At 44.4% G+C, this 27,071-nt stretch overlaps 1 protein-coding gene across 2 annotated transcripts in view; it reads left to right on the top strand.

Moving 5' to 3' along the window:
• Positions 1 to 21,983, top strand: part of akt1 (v-akt murine thymoma viral oncogene homolog 1) — a 38,375-nt gene extending 16,392 nt beyond the window's left edge. For both annotated transcript variants that reach the window (XM_056296504.1, XM_056296503.1), the window contains exons 3-14: positions 3,955 to 4,083; positions 5,591 to 5,702; positions 6,050 to 6,176; positions 7,921 to 8,052; positions 8,184 to 8,249; positions 10,031 to 10,099; positions 10,284 to 10,409; positions 11,926 to 12,054; positions 16,631 to 16,845; positions 18,050 to 18,137; positions 19,115 to 19,217; positions 20,843 to 21,983. In XM_056296504.1, the coding sequence (XP_056152479.1) occupies positions 3,955 to 4,083; positions 5,591 to 5,702; positions 6,050 to 6,176; positions 7,921 to 8,052; positions 8,184 to 8,249; positions 10,031 to 10,099; positions 10,284 to 10,409; positions 11,926 to 12,054; positions 16,631 to 16,845; positions 18,050 to 18,137; positions 19,115 to 19,217; positions 20,843 to 20,922 (1,376 nt within the window). In that variant the 3' untranslated portion in view covers positions 20,923 to 21,983. The remainder of the gene's footprint in view (positions 1 to 3,954; positions 4,084 to 5,590; positions 5,703 to 6,049; positions 6,177 to 7,920; positions 8,053 to 8,183; positions 8,250 to 10,030; positions 10,100 to 10,283; positions 10,410 to 11,925; positions 12,055 to 16,630; positions 16,846 to 18,049; positions 18,138 to 19,114; positions 19,218 to 20,842) is intronic.
• The last annotated feature ends 5,088 nt before the right edge of the window (positions 21,984 to 27,071 follow it).

The raw sequence follows: 27,071 nt of genomic DNA, 5'->3' as shown, positions 1-27,071 counted from the left end.
AAGGTGATGCTTGTGCTCTACAGTACTTTGCAAATAGACCGCATCCAGACGCATGCAATGCATACCAACACGAACATGTATACAAGGAAGCAGCTGTCTCCGGCCATGATACTGTTGAATCACAAAGTCTTTATAAAGACCTCATCCAGTCTGCTGGGACTTTGGTGCCTCTGAGTCATTTGTGTTCGTGCAGATCGATTACCAAATGTCACTGTTTTCAGGGCTGCGCTGTAGGACGTCTTGGAAAGTCAAGATTGAGTCACTATTCTTTTTTGTCTTTTCTTTTTATTAACTTCCTGGAACGTGGTCGGCTAATCTGCAGAGCTTTTTATCACACCATAACTTCCGATGAAACTGAAGCTTCTGAGATGAATTTATGAACCTCCCCAATGACCCTACTTGGTGTAGATTGTGGCCTGCTCTGAGGTCATGGTGCTGGGATGACGCAGTGTCAGAGCCAAGGTAGGGGGCTCATTATGCTGTCTCTGCATTGTGCACATACTGTACTTACTGCGGGCTGGCAAGGACTATAGCTGGGGGATATGGGTCAGCCAAAACCTGACCACAGACTGAGGCACCAGCTGGGGCTGAGTTGAGAAAAACAGGGCCTGGTATGGACGGCTATGGGACCGAAGCTAAAGCGATATCATGGCTACAGTTTGAGAGCTCTCGCTGAGACTGAGGGTTTATGCTGTGTATGGAACAGGTTGTTCACTCAAGTCCGACCTGAAAATTGTGTGAGAACACATGCTTTCAAACGGTGCCCCTTTCTTGAGTTTTGAATGCACATTTCACGTTTGCTGTTTCTGCTGCCACCATTACTCTCTCAGGCAGGCAATCTGCTTCCCTTGAATGTTGGCGATAGATCACAATGAGCATGTGTATACTCCAGAGATCTGTGTGTATGACCAACATGGATGTTTAAAATAGACAAATGACTCATTCCTGAAATTGTGTTATACCGGACAGTTAAGAGGGAAGTCCACCAAGATTCCCTTTCGCCTGTGATTATTTCAATTAAGGCTGCACATATGTGAGGATTTAGTTGGGGAGAATGGCAATCCGAAGGCTGACAAGCTAATTTCTAAATGAGCCGGGGCTGGTGTGAAAACCCCGACTCCGCAGACTGGGCAATAAAAAAATCTCCTCCTGTGGCACGATGAAAAATGTGATGACATATTGGACATCTGCTGCGGATTGAAGTCTTAAGTATACTGTGCTCCAAGGCAGATGTTTTCTCTGGTGTTGTGATGTGTACTGCCACCTTGACAGTTGCAGTAAATCAGGTGTTTTTTTAGACTGGAGTGTTTGTTTTGGGTTTAACCACTTGATGCCATCCTGGCAGGTGATGTAGAGGCAGCCTCATTGGAGCACTGAAGTAGCAGTAATGGTCGTACTAGTACTACTATAATAAAGATGGTAATAATTATAGTCATAAATTTCATTTCAAAACAAAATGGAGAAACAAATTTGATAGAATGCAATGAAATACAATAACAAGGTTCAAGAGATAGCCTACAAAATAAAATCAGATGAATTACAGTGAGGCGGCACGATGGCACAGTGGTTAGCGCAGTTGGCTCACAGCAAGAAGTTCCTGGGTTCGAACCCCGGGGTTGTCCAACCGTGGGGATGGGGGGTCATCCTCAGGTCGTCCTGTGTGTGAAGTTTGCATGTTCTCCCCGTGTCTGTGTGAGTTTCCTCGGGGTGCGCCGGTTTCCTCCCACAGTCCAAAGACATGTAGGTCAGGATCGGCCATACAAAATTGTCCCTAGGTGTGAATGTGTCAGCCCTGTGATGGTCTGGCAGCCTGTCCAGGGTGTCTCCCCGCCTGCCGCCCAGTGACTGCTGGGATAGGCTCCAGCATCTCCGTGACCCTGAGTAGGATAAGCGACTTGGATAATGGATCAATGGAATGAAATTATGGTGAAAAATGATGAAAGGTAGAGATTTTAAAGTGGGCAAAGTGCTGGCAAGCCTGGTCTCTTCAGGTTACAGAGGCTACAGGCCCAGACCACAAACATGGTCACCAAACTGGACCTGTAGGTACAGCTAGTTAGTGATGGTGTGCCTGAGGATCTCAGGTTACATCTCGCCACATAGAGAGTTAAAGGCTTGGTGATGTGGCTTGTGGTGTTGTGCAACTTGTGGCAAAACCGTTTTGAGCTTCATAAGTTACTAATCGATCCGAAATGTAACTGCTAACCGGTAAAGGGAAGTACCCTGCATCTTGTTGCATGTCAGTAGAACTTGTGTCAAAACTCAACGTTCCACCTCTCTGTGCTCATCATGAACGGTTAAAGCTATACGGAGGATCTTCTCACAGTCTTTGCTGTCATGAATTCCAATCTCAATACTGTTTCATTTAATGTGAACAATGAGGGGGGAAAGAGAGGTTGAGATGACTCATGTTCAAACATCCATCCATTATCCAAACCGCTTATCCTGCTCTCAGGGTCACGGGGATGCTGGAGCCCATCCCAGCAGTCATTGGGCGGCAGGCGGGGACACACCCTGGACAGGCCGCCAGGCCATCAAATACGAGCGGTTGAGCTGGTAAAGTGATAATCAGTCAGTATTCTGAAACAAAATCAAAGTTATTGCCTTGAATGTTTTACAAAGTATAAGAATGTCGGTTCCAAATAGAGGACACGTGATTGATTGCCGTTGAAAGAATTCTGCACCGTCACAGACAGGTCTGGGATCCGTTTCACCAGAGAGGAGCCTGAGGTGTGTGTGTGTGTGTGTGTGTGTGTGTGTGTGTGTGTGTGTGTGTGTGTGTGTGTGTGTGTGTGTGTGCGCGTGCGCGCGTGCATGCACAAATGCCTCCCTGCATGCACGCTTCCATACATGCATGTGGGCATGTTTGTGAAAGGGCAACAGGAGCAAATATTGACTGATGCCCTACACCTCCACCCTTCTCTTACTCGCATTCGAGCACACACACTCACACACACACTCACCAAACTTCAGGAGTCAGAGGAAATGGGGCAATTAAGGACAGCTTGCTCCAACACTGCGTGGGGTTAATATGTGGCTCCGTAATTAAAAATGAATTACACTTTTTCCGTATAAATATTCAAATCCTACTCCAATGTGTGCCTCTGCCTTGTTATGGTGTGTAAGCTCTTTTTTTTTTCTTCCGTCTGGGGAACATCTGGCATAACATTTCCTGAACCATCACTGGAATAAATTGAGTTTTGCCTGCCTGTGAGAGATTCATTTGCCTGTTTCATGTGTGTCAAAGTGAATAGGCTAGACATGCGTGGCTGAATCCTCTGGGTTTTTTGTGAAAACTGGGAGTTTTTCTGGCAAGTTCCAGGGAGAGATCCACATTTGGGCATAACTAACGTGAAAGGATTGTTGGTAATGTAAGTTGTTAGTCACTGAACACTTTGACAGACTGAACCATGTATGTTTCAGATATATTAAATCACAAATTTGAGTATCTGTAAAGGGCCTTTCTTTCTTTGTGCTTTGCCAGGCACTTAACGGGGAATGGCAAGGCAATAATTCTGCAGTGGGACAGACGTGGAATGGAAACAGACGGGGCAGGGCGAAGGGTCCTGACTCCAGCTAAAACCACTGTTTGTCCTGCTGCTGACCTTCACTAAAAGCAAGAGGGTGACAAGATGGTGTTTTTTTTTTTTTTTTTTAGGGAGCACTACTGAACAGCATAGCAATTAGATAGCAGAAAATGGGTCGTACCTCTGGGAATTTGGAGAGAGAAAGGAGAGCTCCACATGTCATTAATCACCAAACTGCAATGTAAATGAAAGGGTCGTGCGATGGTCGGCATATTGACAGTCAAACTGTGCACAAGGACGAGTTTTTCAAATGCATATGACTCTGCATATGACTCCTCTGTGGGATGACATCTCTGTTGGCTCATCACAAGACATTATAGGTTATTTTCAGTAACAATAATCCTATTCTACATCTTTCTTATATCAGGAGAATACATCAAGACCTGGAGGCCGAGGTATTTTCTACTGAAGAGTGATGGTACATTCATTGGCTACAAGGAGCGACCGCAAGATGTGGACCAGCTGGAAACCCCCTTAAATAACTTCTCTGTAGCACGTGAGTATCTGCTTAAAGAAAACCACTGCATTTTTTTGCTTCTCTTTATGTTTGCAACTGTATTTTGCCCTCATTTTGCCGGCTTATTACATGCTTTTTGTTTGTGTTTCACCGGATAAATTCTCATATTTGGTTTGAATTTGTCTGTACTCAATTCTTCTACTTTCCCTTGAAAATGAAGGAAAGATGACATGAAAATGTTTAAAAAAAAGCATGCCAGTAGCCCTATTGGATGAAAAATTATTAGAATTCGTGTATTTGAGATTGGTAAATGTCGTATTCAGGATTGCAAACAAGATATAAGTAATAGGCACTAGAAGTGAAGCGGCTGTAGCATAATCTGAGCCTCCTTGGTGCAAGTTCTACTCTTGTACCAATAGGGAAATCCCTCCAGGGCATAGCAAGTGAAACCACTTTACACACTTTCAAGTTTTAGTCGTTTTAATGATGTCAAGATCACTTCATAAAAATGTAGCAACAGAAAGTTTCCTTTCTGTATATTTCCCATCTCTCTATACTGTACTGTTAACTATGCCCGGTCCGCTCTGTCTTCACATCACAAAATGTTGCTAGGGTAAGCTGCACAGATGACTGGGCACAGCAATTAGACAGCATACTGTTTGTTTAACAAAATGTTTCCTCTCTGACACTCTTGAGTTATCGTGGCTATTAGCCGCTTGATTTCAATTATTTATCCAGCCTCTGCTCTGAGGCGCTGTCTCCATCAGCATTGGCTTAGAGTTTGTCACCACTGTGACCCCACCATAGAGTACACATGGTGTGGTGCTGCAGACAGGGCTGCTGCAGCTGGATTACAAAGCCCCCCCCCCCCCCCCCCCAATGGAGCCATGTTGGATCTCAGTGGTGGTCCACTCTCCTATCTTCCATCCATCAGGCAGAGGCCATTTTGTGTCTCACTCGGACGTATTTGCTGACATGTTTCATTTGGAAACAGATCTTAAGGGGAAAGAGATGCAGATGGAGAACTCTGCTTTCTAGAGTCGGCTGCAATGCCCTTATGAGTAATTGTTTTAAAAACTGCTTATAAAAACTGTATTTGAGGCAAAGGTGCAAGGATTTATAATTTTTTTGAATTAAAGGATCTGTTGAATTTTTATTATTATTTATTTATTTTATTTTTTTGCATTACAAATTGCACAGTTTTCAAATTGCATGGTGTCCATAGTTTTGAAAGTTAAGTTTTAAATGTAAGGCAAATCAAGCATCCTCCCACCTCTGAAGTGCACCTGCTGTGTTGTTCCATAGTGGCCAGTGGTGGCTCCAGCAGTGTCTGGTAGGGAAGCAATAAAGATAAATGGCTATAACCGTGGGTCTCTCTTTTGTTCCCGCCACTCTCTCTCTCTCTCTCTCTCTCTCTCTCTCTCTCTCTCTCTCTCTCTCTCTCTGTCTCTGTCTCTGTCTCTCTCTCTCTCTCTCTCTCTCTCTCTCTCTCTGTGTGTGTGTCGCTCTCTCGCTCTCGTTCTCTCTCTTCTCTGGCTGTGGTCAGAGTGCCAGCTGATGAAGACGGAGCGGCCTAAGCCCAACACATTTATCATCCGATGCCTGCAGTGGACCACCGTCATTGAGCGCACCTTCCACGTGGAGACCCCCGAGGAGAGGCAAGCGAGCACCCACAACTCACAGCTCATATAACAAAAACAGCAGGCAGGAACAGCTCACAAGTGCTTACAAAAGCATGTCATTTAAGCTAAGTGCAAAAAACTTCCCCCTATTTCTAGAGAGCAGTTAAGATTTCTATACACAAGGAGAGAGAGACACACACAAACACATGTACACACACATACACACACATTACACTCTAACACTAAGTTTGCCAGCTACTGGCCACAGTCATGCTTGAAATTTGCTTCCTGTTGATAAGAAGACAATTACATGATTGGGCTGTTGGGGTTGCATCATGGTAAATGGGCTGATGTAATCTTTCCATCGTTTATTCCTCCTTAAGGGAAGAATGGACTAAAGCTATCCAGGCGGTGGCTGTTGGTCTGCAGAAACAAGAGGAGGAGATGATGGACTCCTCCCCAGACCCCATGGACATGGAGGTCTACCTGACCAAACCCCGACAAAAAGTGGTACAGCACAGACTCAATGTTTTCTTATTACCCGCTATCCATCCCAGAATTTAGCTCACCCTGCTATGGTCCTCATCACTTTAAAGGGCTACTCAATTTTTTTACACCCTCGGTCTGGGCTCGGAAGAGTCGGGTAATTGGCCAAGTACAGTCGGGGAGAAAAAGGGGGGGAAAAATCCCCAAATAAATAAATTATATATATATATATATATATATATATATATATATATATATATATATATATATATATATATATATATATGTACATACATATATATATATATAAATACAGATACAGTAAAAACAAGTTTTAATAAAAAAAGTTTTCCTGTGTCTGTATTGATATTCCGCTCCTCATTAGTTGAGCACTTATAACAACACCATTGACGGTTTCGAAAAAAAAAAAAATATCGCTTAAGCTTAAATTTATTTGACTTTTAGCTGAGTGCAATGAACAATGACTGTCTCTACCTGCTTGGTCACCATATCAACATTACCATGCTAATTTCTCAAAATGTTCTTGGTTATAAAAATATCTCATCAAACACTAATGCTCACTAATGCTAACTCTATGCTCAGTATATCATCACATTATCAATATTGAGGTATTCAGTCAAAAATCTCATGATATTTGATTTTGTCAATATTGCCTAGGCCTACCTGGATCTAATTTTTGTAATTTTTGCCATCGTGCATATCGGTTATGATATTTTACCCACCGGCCTCATTATCAAGGTTTCAGATATAGGGCCAATGCTGGACTGAGCTCAACAATGTTGTCTTTCGTTGCAACTGAACACGAACATAAGACGTGTTTCAACAAGTTCACTGTAACACAGCTGAAAGAGAAAATGTGAGTTTAAGTTGGAAGTTATTACCTGGAATGTCCAATATAATCAATGGTTGATCACATTGCTGAGCTACTTCATGGTTCACCTTGCAGGAATAACCAGCCTATAGTTACTGTAGGTAGTTACTCATCAACTGACTACCTGGCCAGCACAATTGAGAAGTCATAGATAATGAGAAATCAGGTACACAGCCTAACTGAGGCACTAGGGTTGGTGTTGTTGTTGTTGTTGTTGAAAGGACAGGTTTAAGGGTTGTTTTCGGTTGACCCATAAGACTCCTTTGTAAAGTTCTGTCTAGCGGTGGTACCATGTCCAAAATCTCCAAAATTAAACCAGTGAGTAAAACGATCTCATAACCGATAGCCACAATGGCAAAACTATGAAAATTAGATCACGTTTGTTTAAAAAAACAGAATTTTTCTTTTAATTTCAGTCTAATTTCTCCCTCCCTTGCACTCACTCATCCACTCAGCCTCATTTGCCATTACCCTACCTCATCTCAGCTCACTTTGCCTCTCTTTAGCCCCCTGCTTTTTTACCAACATCAGTCGTGGGTGGCTTGGCACCAGATAGCATGTCCGCTGGGTGTCACCACCCCTGTGCGTGTACTTCTGAGTCATGACACAAAGGTCCAAGGCCACCGGATTGGATGTCCCCCGTGCAACCATTTTCAACATTCTCCTTTAGCACTGGGGGTCAGAGGTTAACCAAGACACGCCTGCATATAGGCCGAACCATTAGAGGAGTGGAAATTGTGTGGTGGCTGAAATGGCACCTTAAATGCCACTGTGTTGTTGTCAGTTGGATTGTGTGTCTTGACTAGTTAGAGCATGAATTTGTTAATGTCTCTGTTTGTAACCAGATGCCGTTCCCTCCCCATGTGTCTCCTTTAGACTATGCACGATTTTGAATACCTCAAACTCCTGGGAAAAGGCACTTTTGGCAAAGTCATTCTGGTAAAGGAGAAGGCGACAGGACGCTACTATGCTATGAAGATCCTGAAGAAGGAGGTGATCGTTGCAAAAGTGAGAGGCGGGCGATCGAGAAAGTAATGTTGGGAAAGCGCATGAGGCGTGGGGCTGTGGGGTGATGTCTGAAAACTAAATGGTTTAGCCATTGTGGGCGTTGCACAAACACTCTTTGTGGTCTTTTTCAGGATGAAGTGGCACACACACTCACAGAGAACCGAGTGCTTCAGAATTCCAAGCATCCGTTCTTGACAGTAAGAGGATTCATCTATATACCTAAAGCAAACCTTGCTGCAGCTCACAAAGATACTCAGGAACTTCTCCACTCCAACCTGGAAGCAGAAATTCAGACAACAAAAGGGAGGGGAGGTTTACCAGGAATGCTGCTCACAAGGGCCGCGGTAAACCTTGGCCTCTAATGGCAGTTCTGGACCTCTTTTATCAGTTACCATTTTCTGTAAAAGTCTTGAGGTGCATTGCATTAAACAGCTCCTCTTAACAGTCATGTAAGTGGCGGGCGTAGGCAGCACATAATGTGATGTGGCCATTACAGTGAATTGAAAAAGCAAGTGTCGCACAACAGCTGTTGGAGAGCCTCAACACCTCGATGCACACAGATGTGGTTGACAATAAACCTCTGAAGTGATGTATGATTTTGATGCCCAACTACGGGATTTTGTATCCATCTGTATTTCAGCTGAATAGAAAAACTGTATAGGGATTTAAAAAGATCATCCAACTATGGCCGGCATTATTTTTGAACTTGTGTTTTGGATGATGCCACAGTAATGTAATGCTTTGTTTGCTGAGCTGAATTCTGGTCAGCTTTGAAGGTGCAATAGAAAAGAAAAATCCCTAGCATTACCTAGCTCAGGATAATTTAATGACACCATTTCACGATCATCTCTGCCATCTCTGCCCTCCTCTGTTGCCCTCCTACTTACGTCACATGCTATCATGGCAGTATCAGTTGCTGGCGTAATATCTTTTTAACGATAAAAACAGGAGCATTAAGAAGGGTAAAAAAAAACATGTACCTAGGCATGTAAGAAAAAGTAACTATTTTCTTGCTCGTTGAGACGCTTGGTCAGGTCTGGATGTCGGGGGGGGGGGTCAAGTTCCACACTGCAGCTTTTTCACAGATTCGTTCAGATGTATAACTGATGAGCCGTTGTCACCTCTAATTTATTGCAGTATCTGCAAATTAGGCAATTTTCTTTTCACAATATAAATCTGATTTATAGGGCGGCACGGTGGTGCAGTGATTAGCGCGGTCGCCTCACAGCAAGAAGGTCCTGGGTTTGAACCCCGGGGTTGTCCAACCTTGGGGATCGTCCCGGGTCGTCCTCTGTGTGGAGTTTGCGTGTTCTCCCTGTGTCTCCTGCCACCGTCCAAAGACATGTAGGTCAGGTGAATCGGCCATACTAAATTGTCCCTAGGTGTGAATGTGTGTGTGTGTTGGCCCTGTGATGGACCGGCAGCCTGTCCAGGGTGTCTCCCCGCCTGCCGCCCAGTGACTGCTGGGATAGGCTTCAGCATCCCGCCACCCTGATTGGGATAAGCAGCTTGGATAAGGGATGGATACATAAATCTGATTTATATGTACCCCTTTAAAGTTTGAGAATGTCCAATGTTCCTACACAAATCGAAGGTGTTGTTTGGTCACAAAATAGTGAAGTAATAATGATTTTTTTCATGTCCTGTAAAACTGTCTCCTTTGCGGATACGTGGTTTTTGCCCGACAGCTACAACATTCAACATATTGTAATGGCAGTGGAATTAGTTTGCAAACGAGATCCAAACTTTTCATTTATTTTTCCATAGACAAGAAATCAAATGTATCCGAAAGTGCCCCGAAGGACCCAAATTGATGTCATCACTTTAGCGGTCTAAACCGTAATTGAAAGCTACCACATTGAACGATGACATGGTTTATACTATTATTAGTTGATTAATGAGTAGCTTCCTTTACTCTTGGATAGATAGCACTGCTGCTCTATTTTGACTTTAAGCTGTTTTTATTCTCTGTCTGCAGGGTTTAAAGTACTCCTTCCAGACATACGACCGCTTGTGCTTCGTCATGGAATATGCAAACGGTGGCGAGGTAAACAATCTTAACCATAAGTAAATCTGTCGCAGCAGGTTCAAGTCAGTCAGTCGTACGTCGCTATATTTTCTAACTTTTTCTCCAGCAGGTTTTACAATCCCCACTTTTTTCCTGAGCCATCCAATATGCTCTTTGTGTCTCCCCTGCCTCCTCTTTCTCAATCTCCCCTGCTCCCCTGCAGCTTTTCTTCCATCTGTCTAGGGACCGTGTGTTCTCAGAGGAGCGGGCACGGTTCTACGGGGCAGAGATCGTGTCGGCACTGGACTACCTGCATGCTGAAAGAAATGTGGTCTATCGGGATTTAAAGGTGGGTGAGATAACTCACTATGTCTCTGTCCTGTCTGTCTCAATTTCCCTTTCTCTCTCCTGCTCTCTGCTCGGTATTTCTTCTCTCGCTCGTTCTCGTTCTCTTCCTTGCTTTCTCTCCGCTGCTTCTCTCTGACCTTCTTTTCCGTCTTACCATCGTCTCTCCCTTGGCAGGTTGTGAAGGAACGGGGTTTATTTCCTTCCAGTGTAATAGCAGCAGCCAGGGCTTTATTGATCAGTGTGTGCCCCCCCGCCCCAAACAGAGCAGACTCCAGACCTCCTCACTGCAGCTGCAGGGAGGCACGGCCCATCAGCCAGCAGCACATATAACCACCATGTCCAGGAACACATAGACAGTGGTGTCTTTTGCCCGTGTTTGTGATTAAAATCGTTACGATGAGTTTTTCTCCGATTTTTCAGTCTCAATTTAATTTCGATGCCTCAATATGACCGAAGTAGAAGATTAGATATTGCTATGTAATGACTGCAAATGTTTGTCTCTAGCTCGGATTCCCTGCAAAATCCGATGAAACAATTTACGACACACGGATGGGAAACATAGCCACAATCAGTGCTACATGACCTAATCGATGTATATCTTGCAAACAGCTGCTTTTCCAAATAAACACATCATCTCTCATTTATCTCTTCAAATCAAATGCACAAGCTACCAGAAGGTGAATGTCAGTCTTTGCGACGAAGAAGTCTTTCCTCTGTGAAACCCCAATGGGTCGCGCAGTCAGTAAAAATCCAAAACGTAGCCGCTTTAACTTCCTATTATATGTGGTTGGTGCAGCGTTGATAGTAGATATTGATGAAAAGATAAAAATACTTCACCCTAAAATATGTAAGCTCTAAGGTTTCTTTCTTTTTTCTTTTTTAATCAAACAGGCCTATTCATTAAGTTTGACTAACCGTCTGAGGATGAGAGCGGAGATGGGTCGCTACTGACTGATAGACTGAGTTTTAGTATGGTCTGGAAGAGTGTGGTGGTGTCGTATTGGGCATCCGTAGTTGTACCGCTTACAGTTGATGAAAGTGCAACAGCCAGGTCAGCACAGCCCCACCCCTCCCTCCTCCCTCTCCTCCCCTCTCCCCCCTTGGGTTTATGAGGCTGCCTCCCAGCCTGCTAGGGTTCTCCTGAAAATGCCAGGGTAGCAGGATTGGAGGATGTGCTGACTCTGGTGAGGCACTGCTGGCCCACGTGTGAGCTACAGCTGCCAGGTGACTTTTACACACACACACACATAGAGGGAGGGAGGTGGGGGGGGGGGCGAGACCGATATTAAGAGACCATGCAATGCCAAGTCATGACGCTATGAGATACGCTGCGGCCAGAAGGCCCCACCATTTCACTTAGTCAGTCCATTAAATAAATTGTCGATACGGATGCTAGTCCCTTTTTACGTTTGTCTCTCGACACCCCCACACTGCCACCGACAACGCCTTTCCCCCCACGCTCACTCATTCAGTCATTTTGTGCTGATGCTTTCCATCTGTCTTTACTTCACTTTCAGTTGGAAAATCTCATGCTGGACAAAGATGGACACATAAAGATTACAGACTTCGGTCTCTGCAAGGAGGGGATCAAAGATGGCGCCACCATGAAAACATTCTGTGGGACACCAGAGTACCTGGCACCTGAGGTAGCATCGCTTAACCACAACACTGATTTTCTTCATATATACACACCGCTCTTCAGCTAGATAGAGGAACAAGATCAGCTGATTTAGTACATGGGTGGAGTAAATACTTGGTTTTACTTTCTGGACCTGGTTTTGGCACATCTTTATATGTGTGCTCAAAGAAAGAGTTTCTCACAGAAAATAACAGTTGCTATTGATATGATTATTTAAAGTAATCTCATAGAAGAGATAAAGAATAAATAATTAGTTTAAAGAGCTCATAAAAGAGCACTAGTGTTATCGGGCATGAGATGACATGAGGCACATTAACATCACGGGTTGCACTATAATAAATCATGATCCATCAGACGGGGTTGTCAAAATTCTGTCGGTCTATTTTTTTTACCCATCATATTGTTTTCATGTGCACAGATTATAATTTGCATCATAATTTGTAATTTGATTTGTACTTTACCAATCATAGTTTGAGTTGCATTTGTGTGAGTGGATTAAAATGCCTCGTGCCAACACTACATTAGGCATTACAAGGGCTGTGTTTAGCGAAAATGTTAAAATTTATAGCAGGTAAAGATTTAAAGTGATCGGAACTAAGATGTCAAGCAGGGACGGGAATTTTCGTGTACAGATGCTGCTACATCACGTGAAGTGACTGGATTGGCCACTGCCCAGCCGCATCCACTTTTCATCTGCACCGGGTGATTGACAGGGGTACGAGTCAAGAGTTTTCTCAAAAGAAAAACTACCAAAACTTTGATTCAGTCAAAATGATGCATGACATTCGGAATGATCCCTCAGCGCCTTTAACATTTAGTAAATGCCGGAAAACTCTCATTCGCCACAACCCCTGATTGAGACATAACGTACTGTTGTGACACTAGTGGATAAAAGGGATGTGGAAGAGTGGGCAGCTGTCCCAAAATTCCTCTCTAATCTTCAGCTGAAGACTGAGAGCTAATGAGTCTGCCGTGTGCCCCGGGCAGGGCAGCCTGCTCTCATGTGTGCTGTTCAGGGGAGGGGTGTGGCTGCTCGCCATTGCGTGCAGGTATGACAAGTGTTGGAGTGGTCTGTGTAACCTGATATGGTATTGTGTGTGTGTGTATGTGTGTGTGTATACAAGTGTTAGCCCCCTTTCCACTTGCTGTAAGAATGTTTTCTGGGAGAAGGGTGCCCATGTTGACACAGTTGCCAGATCGTTGTTTTTAGCCTGCATTTGGAATTTGCTTGTGTGTGTGTGTGTGTGTGTGTGTGTGTGTGTGTGTGTGTGTGTGTGTGTGTGGTGGATTCAGGGTGGCCTCAGGGAACGTGAGCTTCCACCCCTGGAGGACAAGTCATATTGGCTACAGCTGTTCTTTGGCACAAGGGGAGCCACAGCCCCACTGGTGCCCGGGATGCCTTCCCTAACCTGGGCAGAGCCACTGCCCCCCCCCCCCCACACACACACACACTTCCTTCAGGAACTCTCCCGGTACCATTTTGCTGTGTCCCTTGGACCCTATGGAATAAGCCCCCCCCCCCCCCCCCATTTTCAGTGTCCTCTGTTTTATTCATCAATTCTACTCGAAGAAAGTTTGCGTAGTCAGCTACAGTAATAAAGTGGCCATGTTTCTTTGGGTTTGTTTGATTTTGCTGTCGTCTGTGACACTGGTAGCTTCGGCAGCAAACCCATGTGCATTTACTGATGTGTGCACGCTGTGGTGTACACCATCTCATGCACAATGGCACAGAAACGTGACAGGGCTTCTGCAAGAGGATGCGATGGATGGTCTAAGGACAAAATTACTTTACATTCCTAATACGTTCACAAATTTCCCTTGAATATCCACGCCACTTCTGTTTTCGTCCCCACAATCCGTTTTTTATGTCTGCATCCCGTGATTCCATCAGTGTCTCCCCAGTTGTACTTGGCCAATTATCCTATTTTCCAAGCTGTCCTGGTTGCTACTCCACCCCATGTGCCGATCTGGGGAGGGCTGCAGACTACCACATGTCTCCTCTGATACATGTGGAGTCGCCAGCCGCTTCTTTTCACCTGACAGTGAGGAGTTTCACCAGGAGGACGTAGCACGTGGGAAGATCCCGCTATTCCCCCCAGTTCCCCCTCCTTCCTGAACAGGCGCCCCGACTGACCAAAGGAGGCGCTAGTGCAGCAACCAGGACACACACCCACATCCGGCTTCCCACCCACAGACATGGCCAATTGTGTCTGTAGGGACGCCCAACCAAGCTGGAGATAACACGGGGATTCGAACTGGCGACCACTACACCACCCGGACGCCCTCCATCAGTGTTTTGCGCATCATGAAACTCAACAGGGCCCTGCATCCCTCTCACCTGCCAGACCAAGCCTCCCTCAGCAGCCTGTTGTATTTACCTGCATCAGCACCAGAAGGCTACAGGGGGCTGTTGTGTAAACAGAATATAGAGAGAGTCATCTCCCTCTCTTTATTCCTCTCATGGCTGTGCAAGATAAGACACACAAAAAAAAGAGAGACTTGTTTGAAACAGCACAATACCTGTCTGCACCTTTCTTCTTAAGATGCCTCTAAGAAACTTAAAAAAAAAAATTCTTCAGAAGCCCCCACATTGCTCCCCCTGCCTCTCTCTCTCTCTCTCCCCAGTTCTGCTTTCCACAGAGAGACACGGTCTGCGATGGCTCCTGCCTCGGCAGCGGAGCGCAGGAGACATCAGGGGGCGTTACCACAGCAACGGGGTCGCTGCCGAGCGTCTCTGTGGAGCGCAGGCCAGGCAGTGTTACAGGTTGTTCTGCGGTAAACAATGACCTTGTTGTGTGTGCTGCACAGGAATGCTGCAACGTCTGGGAATATTCCAGAGAGAGAGCGAGAGAGAGAGAGAGCGACCCACTGCCCAGCGGCACTGAGCCGGGCCGTCTCTGGAGCAGACGAGAGGGGGCGACGCTCACTGCGACGCTTTCATTAAGTTAAACAAATCCAATAATATTTGCCGAGGAAATTCACTTTTTTGGGGAATATCTGAACAAAAATGTGAACGAGTCCAATCCCGTGTTTGAAATTGAACTTGGACGTGTGCGTGGCTACCGGTAAGAAAACTCCGAGAAAAGAAGTTGGAGTATCAAGTAGAGTTTGAGAGCAGCAGCAAGTGTCTGTGTCTCATCTCTCTCGTCTCCCTCCCTCCCTCCCTCCTAGTATGTCTCGGCTCCTTCGGGGCAGTGTAACAGAGTTAGCTTGGTGCTGGGGCCCAGGCAGGCGGTCCTGGTTACGTGTATGAGGGATGAGCTTGGCTCCTGCGCTCCTGGCAGCTTCACAGCTGTGGCGCTCTTCTACTTATATGGGGCAGCTGCGGGCCCAGCTGTCGCGCGGTGTGAATCACACGACAGCAGTGCTGGAAATAGAGACGGCCCAGTAATCCTAGCACCACGCCGGCTTCACGTTACTCCCACTGCCCTCCCGAGTGCTCCTCCTCCTCCTCGATGCTCGCCACTCACCGCAGCGCCAGGCGGTGTGCCCGCAAACACACACACGCACACACACACATAAACAGCAGTTTTGTTCCATTTACGGACGCCGTTCGTCCATCTGTTTTTGCGGGGCCATCGCTCCCTGCCCATGTACCGCGGTGTCCATATCTAATTCTATTAACCCACCCACATCTTTCTACCTTTGCATCTATTCTTGGGTCCGAATCACCTTGCGTCACGTTGCTGGAGGTTTATAAGAACAGACTGTTCTCCTTGTCTCGATTTCACCTTCAACATCCGCCTGGCGAGGTAGAATCCAGTACATGTCCCCGGAGTCCTTGGAGCAAGTCTGCTCAGCGGTGCATTAGTCATGCAACAGGTTGCTCCGCTCAGTGGACTCAAAGCTGAAGAAGTTTGGACCATTACACACCATCCACAAAAAAAAAGCTCATTGCATGGAATTGAAGTCGAGTATTTGTTTCAGTGACATTGTGGTCATGTTTTTAGTTTGGTTTGTGTGTAGGATGTTTGTCTGTATTTGCTGCCACATGTATGCTTACTCAGGCTACCCCTGCCCCTGCTGCTTGCTGGTCTGTGTGTGTGTTTGTGTGTATTTGTGCGTGTAATGTGTACTGTGGCCCTCCGGTGATTAAATATGCAGGGCTCCGGGGGAAACTCTATCCATGCTCCTAATGTGAGATGTGAGTCAGTGTTGGCTGGGGCTGCCTGACTGAAAAGCCCAGACCAGGGAGCCGGGGAGAGGGGTGGGTGGGGTGGGGTGGGGGATGAGTGGACAAGGGGGTTTGGAATGGCCTGCCAGTGGCCTCAGGACTGTATACTCAGCCTAAAGATACACTGTCTTCACAGCCCTTAAATATCCAAACACAACCTACTCAGACGGCTATAAAGGTCGAGCAGTGCGTGCTACAAAGCAACAGTCATAACTGTGTTTACTCATAAAATGTAGTGTTGGGTCATTAGACTTCTCAGGCTACACCGTCAAGTAGGATTTTGTGAGGGTTATTTTTTTTTTAAACCCTCCCAAGATTTTGAAGTTGCACTCAAGCGTTCAAGTGTCTGCGTTAATTGAACAACTCAAAAGCCCGGCTTGTTATACTTCTCCCCCCTGCCCTTCCCCAGGTACTGGAAGACAATGACTACGGCCGCGCTGTGGACTGGTGGGGTCTGGGGGTGGTGATGTATGAGATGATGTGCGGCAGGCTGCCCTTCTACAACCAAGACCACGAGAAGCTGTTCGAGCTCATTCTCATGGAGGACATTCGCTTCCCTCGGACGCTGGGACCGGAGGGACGTTCTCTGCTCTCCGGTCTGCTCAAGAAGGACCCCAAGCAGAGGTGAGGAGACCCTGCTACATCCTTCTAACACAGTATTTGACAACTTATGGATGGGATGGTGGGAGGAAGGTACACGTGTCTGTGAATGTTCTCATTCATCCAGGTCATGGTTATCCAAAGGAATTGAATCAAGTGCAACTGGACTTGGTATATATCCATGAAGACGTTTTGCCTCTCATCCAAGAGGCTTCATCAGTTCGTGCCTTTCTGACTAGACCAAGCTAGTCTGACTGGCTGGTGATGAAACTAATAAATATCTGAGTTTCATCACCAGCCAGTCAGACTAGCTTGGTCTAGTCAGAAAGGTATGAACTGAGGAAGCCTCTTGGATGAGAGGCGAAACGTCTTCATGGATATATACCAAGTCCAGTTGCACTTGATTCAACTCCTTTGGAGAAGGTACACATGGTTTACTTGGCGCTTCTTGGCTCCCGATTAGCTGATCAAGAAAAATAGCCAGAGGAAAAAGCATCACCATTTGGTCTCAAAATTGCATGTCTTCTGGTTTTGTTTGCCAAAAGCAGTTACAAATAGGCATTGTTTCATTTTTACAGGGCCCTAAGCTAGAAAGCATTAGAACCGCTTTCAGCAGAATATTCCTTGAAGGAGACAGTTTCCATGAATGATTTTGTGTGAAAAAAAAGTACTTTGCGGCAAAAGAATGCTGTTGATGGCAAAGGGCAAAGTATACAAATTGATAGTTAGGCCTGTCGTGCTCTATGGCATGGAAGCAGTGACAACAGACAGGCTAGACTCTACATTACAGCTAGCAGATATGAACATGCTGCTTTGGTCCTTGGGTGTGACTAAAAAAGACCGGAAGAGAAATGAAGAAGTGAGAGCTACATTCAAGATCAGAGAAATGGATGGGAAGCTGAGAGAGACAAGACTGAGATGGTGCCGACATGTACAGAGAGGAGGCATAGACTATATAGCAAAGAAGGTACTGGACCTGGAAATACCTGGCAAAAGAAAAAGAGGAAGACCAAGGAAAAGATGGAGAGACCAGATAGAGGAGGATTTGAGGAGGGTTGGACTGCGGGAGAGGGATGCGTCGGACAGAAAGCTATGGAGGGCAAAGAGCCACTGTGGCGACCCCTGAGAAATGGGGAACAAGCTGAAAGCAGTAGAAGAAGATTTTTTTTAAAATTGCTCCTTGACATTATCAAACAAACTCATTTTTCCCAATGTGCTTTTCTTTCAGGTTAGGCGGAGGTCCAGATGATGCCAAGGAGATTATGCAGCACAAGTTCTTTGCAGGAATCGAATGGCAAGACGTCTATGAAAAGAAGGTCAGATTATTTTTTTTATACTTAACACAAAAAAACAAGCTTATCAAGGGATATATCTTGTTTCAATTTTTGTAATGCTGTGGGCGTCCGGGTGGCGCAGCGGTCTATTCCACTGCCTACCAACACGGGGATCGCTGGTTCAAATCCCCGTGTTACCTCGAGCTTGGTCAGGCGTCCCTACAGACACAACTGGCAATGTCTGCAGGTGGCATGTGGGTATGTGTCCTGGTCGCTGCACTAGTGCCTCCTCTGGTCAGTCAGGGTGCCTGTTCGGGGGCGAGGGGGGAAACTGGGGGGAATAGTGTGAGCTTCCCACATGCTATGTCCCCCTGGCAAAACTCCTCGCTGTCAGGTGAAAATAAGCGGCTGGCGACTCCACATGTCAGTAGAGGGGGTGGAGCAGTGAATGGGATGGCTCGGAAGAGTAGGGTAATTGGCCGGATACAATTGGGGAGAAAAGGGGGGAATTTTTTGTCATGCTTATTTCAAGATATTGCTAGTAAAAATGTTCTTTCGCATTGACAAATAGTTTCAAGAACTTTCACTTGTTTCACAGTATCAGATAAGACATTCAGTGTAATGAAGAGATTATCTTACATCAGCTTCCTTGATTTGTAGATTTCTTCCCCTGCTTAATGGGAATTCCCTATGACAAGTCTAATAATCATGCAATAAGTACATTATCTTGAAACAAGCAAATATTGCCTTCCAGTGGGGTAAGCAATATCTTAAAATAAGCCTTATTAGACTTAAAACAAGATAAAATAACTTGATAAGCTTGTCTTTATTTGTGGTGTAACACCCCCCCCCCACCACACACACATACACACACACACACACACTCTTGTTCACTGTTCCTCACCATAATACCAAGTACAACTGTCTATACACCTCATAGCAGGTCGGCGGTTCTTCAGTCGTTATCAGTGTGATTGACAGCACTGATGTGGTCGTGTGTTTCTTCTTCTCTCCGACAGCTGGTCCCGCCTTTTAAGCCCCAGGTTACCTCAGAAACGGACACACGGTATTTTGATGAGGAATTCACAGCACAGACCATCACTATTACGCCACCTGGACAAGGTAACACACAGGCACTCACACAGTTACACACTCTCTCATACACACACACACACACATAATACAGCTGTTCTGCATCTGACAGAGTACTACAATAGAACTATTATTTTGAAATATTACATGGCAGAGTTTCATGGCATTGTGTCTGACTGGCTGCAAGTCTGAACATGGCTTACAGATGGATCCATTGTCAAATCTCAAGAGAGGATGCACTGCCATCTGACTTGCTTCTGCTAAATTTTCCTCTCCCTCTGAGCAGTAGTATAAGAATAGGAAGTTGAACTTTCAAGCAACCCAAGCTACTAAAGTCAGCTATGTTTTTTTTTTTTTTGCAGGGGTTGTCAAATTTGTCATGTGAAAACCCCAACTTGATCTTGATTTTTTTTTTTCCGATTTGACTTTCATTTTGGATCAGATCTTAAGCTGTCAGACTCATGAGAGACTGTTCCCTGAATCTACTTTAAAATCAAAATTAATTAAATAATACAGATAAATATTGGTAAGTGTATATTTGGGTAGCTCATCGATGCGAGTGAAATAATCGTCAGGTGTACCTAACTCCATTGAGAGTACTCTGCCCTCTCCTGGAGAATCGGCACCATATTGTAGAAAGTCCATCAGATGCTATTTGCAAATACTGTATGTGGGTGGCACGGTGACCCAATGGTTAGCTCTGTCGCCTCACAGCAAAAAAGTCCTGGGTTCCAACCCTAGGATTGTCCAACCTTGGGGGTCATCCCAGGTCGTCCTCTGTGTGGCATTTGCATGTTCTCCCTGTGTCTGCAGTAGGTTTTCTCCGGGTGCTCCGGTTTCCCCCACCATCAAAAGAAACATGCATGTTAGGGTAAATACTCCTGTCTGGGGGCGTTTGGATAGCGTTGCGGTCTACTCTGTTGCCTACCAACACGGGGATCGCCGGTTCAAATCCCAGTGTTACCTCCAGCTTGGTCGGGGATCCCTACAGACACAATTGGCCATGTCTGGGGGTGGAAAGCCAGATGTGGGTATGTGTCTTGATCGCTGCACTCGCGCCTCCTCTGGTCAGTCAGGGTGCCTGTTCAGGGGGGAGGGGGAACTGGGGGGAATAGCGTGATCCTCCCATGTGCTATGTCCCATTGGTGAAACTCCTGTCAGGTGAAAAGAAGCGGCTTGTGACTCCACATGTATTGGAGGAGGCATGTGGTAGTGTGTAGCCCACCCCGGATCGGCAAGGGGGTGGGGGGTGGAGCAGCGACCAGGACGACTCTGTGACCGGGGTGCAATTGGGGTGAAAAAGGGGGGTAAAATGCATAGATAATACTCCTGTCTGTGCCCCTGACCAAGACAATGGGAAAAGAACTGGAGTTGGTCCCCGGGTGCAGCATGAAGGTGGCAGCCCACTGCTCCTAGCTACACAGGTCACAGCTAGGATGGGTTGATTTGCAGTAGCCAAATTTCCCCAAGGGGGTTAATAAAAGAAACTTGAAATTAACTTAAAATGTGTACGGTTGTCAGTATTATAGCTTTGTGCATCATATTCACTGTAGGTTATATTTTAAATGGTATGATAATCCTTTCAGTGTCACTGCTAAGGTAGAGGAGTCTGATGAATGAGTGAATAAGGACTAACTCTTTCCCTTCTATCCTAGATGACAATATGGAGTCCTTTGACAGTGAACGAAGACCCCACTTCCCCCAGTTCTCCTACTCTGCTAGTGGGACAGCCTGAACAAGTCTCTATACATTCCTCTGGTCCCACCACCTCCCCTCACCCCACCTGACTGCACACTCAAAAGACTGGGGTCACAGCCTCATTCTCCCAGCATTGTCTACAAATACCGTCAAATGGATAAAACGTTACATTCTACAAGTTATGCTTTACAGGAAGGAGGAAATACTAGACAAAACAAAGAAAACTGTGGTTGTTGTGTGGCCTTTGAAGACTCTCCATGGCAAAAGATAACACTACCCTGCATTTCCTGGTTGTAATGTTCTGTACTGAGCAGGCAGCCATACACCAAAATGAATAGGGAAAATGTATGTTATGCACAAATAAGGCCATTGCTTTGAATTTTGAAAAGGGTCATTTTGTATTAAAAAAAAAAGATTGAAATTGAATTGACCATTTAAAGTGGGGAAATAGGCGTATTGTGGACCAACAAAGTCATGTGAGCAGTGAGTATGTTGCCTGTTAGGAGAGGGATATATTCATCTTATCCTTACTAAGACTTGGAAACAACTCCAATACCATCAAGTCCAAGTCATCAAAAAAAATCTGGGGGGGTTTAAACATGAATGTACCGTATCAAATAAAGTTAATCTTTCTGCATACTTGTTGTAAAAATGGTTGATTCTCATAAGACTGAATTCTCATCTAACAAGAATATTTATTATTATTCTACTACCCCATTTAAGCTAAATGCAAAACAACCACCAGTAGGTCTCAATTATATCGTTAAGCCACAACCTGACGAGTCTGATAAATTGTGCAATACAGTCTGATGTGAGGAACGAGACATAAAAAAGAATACAGAGCCAGAGCAAACATTAAGATGTGAAAGCTGGCTTGCAAGTGGATTTCAATTGTAACTGTTTGCACATCCTTGACATTGAAAAAATAAGGTTTTGTATTCACCATAATTAAAGAAAAAAAAAGTCCCTCCAGAAGCCCTGAAGTAAGTGCGAAGTTCACGCCGTACTGTCTGAATGCTGTTACAAACACTTCCTGGTTTGCTCTGAACTGGCCCATCAAGGCACCATGGCCCCTGCTGTCCACTCTCTCTCTCTCTCTCTCTCTCTCTCTCTCTCTCTGCTCTCTCTCTCTCTCTCTCTCTCTCTCTCTCTGTCTCTCTCTCGCTCTCTCTCTCTCTCTCTCTCTGTCTCTCTCTCTTTCTCTCTCTCTCTCTCTCTCTCTCTCTCTCTCTCTCTCTCTCTCTCTCTCTCTCTCTCTCTCTCTCTCTCTCTCTCTCTCTCTCTCGTTCTCTGGGTTTTCCTTTAAAGTACAGTATTGGGTGTTTTCCTCCCAGTGCACTCGCTGCAGCCTCAATGAGGTCACTTTAAGATAGTACATTTCTCCAGGCATGCGCTGCAAACACACTGGGCTTCAGGGGAAATGCACAGAGTCATCTTTGATGCGTTACGATGGGGGACTTCCATCCTTTCACTAGATTCTGAATTACTTAGGCTACGTGAGACCAGCATTGACTAAAAATTACGTTGACTGTGCCAATGATATGCACTTTGCAGGCCCAAAATGATTGTATTTGGACTGTTATTTGTACTTTGTGGTTGGTAAGAACTAAATTAGCTTCTTTTTTTTGTTTATGTGAATTGAATTGTCGACGCAAATGAAACAAGACTTGCTCCTTTGAATCATTATCCCCCCACAGATTGTTGAAGCCAAATCAAGAACCTTGAAAACTCGAAATCTTACTTCAAAAATGTACGATGATACGCCCAGACCTGTTCAGTGTTTTTTTTTCCAATGACTGATAATCATTATTCAAAAGTGCATCATACGTTATTGAATGTAATGGTTTTTATTATATTGTTCTCACTTCCATGGTTTGCAAACAAACCTTTTTTTTTTTTTGTTAAAATTTTGAGCCTGATTTTTTGCTTTTTCCTATGCACACTCACCCTTTGCTGTCACCCTCTGAAAATAGGGAAATGCATTTTATACTTTTTATTTTTTATTTCAACTTTTTGTACTTGCCCTCTTGTATTCCTGAGACCGAGGACACCAGCTTTAGTAAACAAATAATATAAACTTTGTACACTGTTTTTACTTTTTCTGTTTTCTTCTAAATTGATGAAATAAAAGGTCTTAACGATAATGGCGATGACCCGTATCTACTCATGTTGACTGTTTGAGGCTCTGCCTTACCTTGACATGCATCCAGGTGGGTAACTGGATGTGTCGGGAAGACTCGGTAGCTTGGCAGAGGATTATCCCACTGTGGCATGGTGGGCAAATATACTTTGTTGGGAAATCTTTAGTATATCTATATATATATAGTATAGTATATATTTAGTGTCTGTGATGGCCTGGCGGCCTGTCCAGAGTGTCTCCCTGCCTGCCGCCCAGTGACTGCTGGGATAGGCTCCAGCATCCCCGCGACCCTGAGAACAGGATAGGTGGTTCAGATAATGGATGGATGGATGGATGGCTCTTTAGTATAAGGATTTTCATTTTTACATTTTGTTGTTATCAAGATTTGCTGAGTTTTAGATATCAGTTGGAGCATTGTCGTCCAATAGTTCAGAATCAGAATCATGTTTATCAGCCATGTTGGTTTGCACACACATGGAATTTGACTCCGGTTTTGCGGCTCTCTCAGTGTACTTAACATAGAATAACAACACCACAACACAACAATCTTAAGATATATACACAAGAATTGACTTATACAGGTGAAATAAGAGGTGATAAAGTGCAATGGTGCAGAGAATATACCAGAGATGCTGAAATAGATGTTAGCAGGTTACTTACATACATGTCTGAGGTAGATGCACATGACAGAGCGTACCAGCATACGTATGTGCAACAAATACGTCCCAACAAATCGGTTGTTTGAGAATAGCAGGAAAAAGAGTCTTACAGGGAAGAATCAAACATTTCAGTGGACATGCAGTTGATATTTGTTGCTTAGTTGTTGCTAATGCCATTAACAGCCTTTATCCTTACCCGTTGCTTGTGCCACATCATCCTCATGTAAAAATAAACAAACAAAAACAAAACTGCAACCTTTTCCCCAGCCTCTTCTGGCTTTACCTCCAACTTTCCATAATTGATCATCCCAGAAATAATTGGTACACTTCACACCGACTGTCTGCGTTTATGTGAATTTGATCCTCACCTTACAGCCTTTATTGGTTAGTTTTAAATTTAGTGATCTCGAAATTTCAGCTAAAATCTGTCGGTCCACTCGGCATTAGTCACTAATAGGAGTGCCAAGAATGAATAAGAGCATGAGCTAAATCCCTACGGTAGGTGTGGAACTAAAAGTTAATGATGCACTTTGCAATAAGGCATACTTCATACATGGTTAATAATTGCTTTATTAATGGGTAATAGTGTTTATTTTTGTAATGCATCTATAAAAAGGCTTTTTGCGTTGCCAGGTTGCTAGCTCACATGCAAGGGAGTCTCCATAGACACTCTTGGAAACCACTTGACTGGTGATGCCTGCAGATTAACATTCTTCGAACGCAGTGTACATTTAACATGACTCGAAGATGTGCGGGTCATGAACAAAAAGTTGATTTTCATGCAGTAGCGACGGCAACTACTGTTAATTTGTTAAAGTTTAGGTAGAGGTTAGCAAAGCTGCCACTGGTAAGTGTGGCTATCCTCATCTAATCAGGTGGTCTGTCTATGAAGACTCTACCTACATGGGCTTCCAACCTGGCAACCCAAAAAAAAGTCTTTTCATTAATGTACTATAACATTTCTGATTCATAACACAGTAGCAAATGAGTTATCAACCATTGATAAAGTAATTAATTACTTTATGTAATATGCCTTATTGTAAAGTGCTAGCATGGTAATGAAGTTCTTGAGCTTGGCCTGTGATTTTTATGTCGAAGACAATTTTCTGCCGCTGTCTCAGCAAACTTTTACGAGTGTGGTCAACACGAACCCGTTCAACAATATAAAGTTTTATCCAATGCTAGGTTTGACTTCTTTTTCTCTTTCCCATAAAACACAACTAAGCGTTTGAGACAAACGACCAACACTCTGTGGTATTAATTGGATGGCAGTGACTGTGTCTTGGCCCTGTTCTGTGTCTCTGCAGGACTGCTCAGGTCTGTGTCTGTGGCCCTGCAGCTGGTCTGCGATGGAGAGGATGCTCCCCCCGGGCCTGTGGCAGATGGTACAGTCTCTGGAGCAGATGTTGACAGCCAGGGCTCCCAGTCTGTCTCTGGCCAGCTGCACCGTGCTGCACCTCACGGCAAGAGCGAGCTTTGGCTCAGTGTGACACTCACCTGACAACCACTGCTCATCTGGCTCCAGCTGCATGGCCCACAATGCACTGCTCTGTGGCTACAGCTCTGCCCTGCCCTCCCTGGTGTAATGTGGGTGTTCATACTGTGTGGGGAACTTGTCACTCACAGACCCCACCAGCTGTATGTATTTTTTCCCCTGTTACATTTTGCATTCTTCTGTTACAGTTCTGTCATATTTTGCAAGTTACTTATGAAAACAAAACAAATCCCATAAGGCACGGCCATACAGCCATCTAGTCTATCAGCGAAATAAAAGTCCTTATACACACAAAACCATGACACGTTAAAAGACAGGTGGCTTCGTAGAAAAGTCACTTTCGCACTGAGTTATGGAAGACATGTTTGTAGTCACTTAGAAAAGACTACAAAAACTAATAATACATTCACAGAGCAGTTTCAATGTCTCTGCATTACCAGACAGTATCAAACCTGTTCTGCAGGTTTGATACTGCAATATTCAAGGCAAAGTGAAAGGTGAATATTGCAATTTAATAGTTGCATACTGCAGGCCTGTTACATGACTTGACAGCCACAAGTAGAAGCCTTGTATGTAACGGACTAACTAGTCAGCGCATCAGCTGTTTTCACTCAGGTACACAATTCAGGTACATCATGCTGAGAGGACGAAACGTCCACCTATCCACACCTACATAGTATCTATTGATGTCCCCTTGAAATATATAACGTTCAGTAACTGCCTCACTTATATATGTTCCCATATATAAGTACATATATGGGTACCCATGTGTAAGCATATGTACCCATATATAAGTACATATATGGGTAGCCATGTGTAAGTATATATGTACCCATATATAAGTACATATATGGGTACCCATGTGTAAGTATATATGTACCCAAGCAGTTTATTCTGGGGTTGTACAAGCACGCGTGACTGTCTCTCTAGTCAAAGATGCTGCTCAAATCTACCAATAGAGCTTCAGTCCTGATTTACTGTGCCTAAAAGTTCATGTCGGGGTTCCACCCGACGGCAAGCACGTTTTGCTGAAAACATCGGACGTAGAGCGCCATCTAGCGGAATATAGCTTTAAAAGTCATTTCGGTCGAACTACAGTTTGGTTTTAATTTTATTCTTTTCGAATTGTACAGCACTTTGAACGCACATGGCCTATAGCGTCTATCTATCTATCTATCTATCTATCTATCTATCTATCTATCTATCTATCTATCTATCTATCTATCTATCTATCTATCTATCTATCTATCTATCTATCTATCTATTTTTATTGATGGTTAGTATTTTTCCAATGCCACGTGTTTAAGTAACATAAATTGTCAGTAATAAGCCCAAACTGTTATTTAACCGATTTGAGTTGGAAAATTGTATTTGAAGTCTCATTCAGGTGTTTTTGCGTGTTTTAGCCCACGTAGCCTACTAGAAATAGAATTTAATTTACATTACACCAGACCATACTCCAAAGTAAACCAGTTTTTTACATTTTTAAATAATTATCTAACCGCCCCGGCCCCCCCTTTTTTAAAAATTTTTTACATCAAAGGTTCAGGTAATGAATCCAATTCAAATTCCGGATTAACATTTATGTTATCATGATGAAGTTGCGGACGCCTGAATTTAACTTAAAAAACAATGTTGTTTTTTCCAGGGACTTCTCCAAGCAACCTTAGACGTAGACTGCTTTCATTTGTCATTGTCTTACATGCATGTCTCATACATACAAGGAAACGAAATTACGTTTCACAAGGACCTCGGTGTCCCACATAAAAACAAATAACACACACTAAATAGTAAAAACAAAAAGTGCATTAAAAACAAGAACTCCTTCACAGACCTAAACACCACAAGCACGCCTGGCACGGACGGCGAGTAAGACGGTCAAAAAGTCCTTT

This window comes from Lampris incognitus, chromosome 16, assembly GCF_029633865.1.
Source record: "Lampris incognitus isolate fLamInc1 chromosome 16, fLamInc1.hap2, whole genome shotgun sequence".
Taxonomy (NCBI): Eukaryota; Metazoa; Chordata; class Actinopteri; order Lampriformes; family Lampridae; genus Lampris; species Lampris incognitus.
This window is presented reverse-complemented; position numbering and strand designations above follow the sequence as displayed.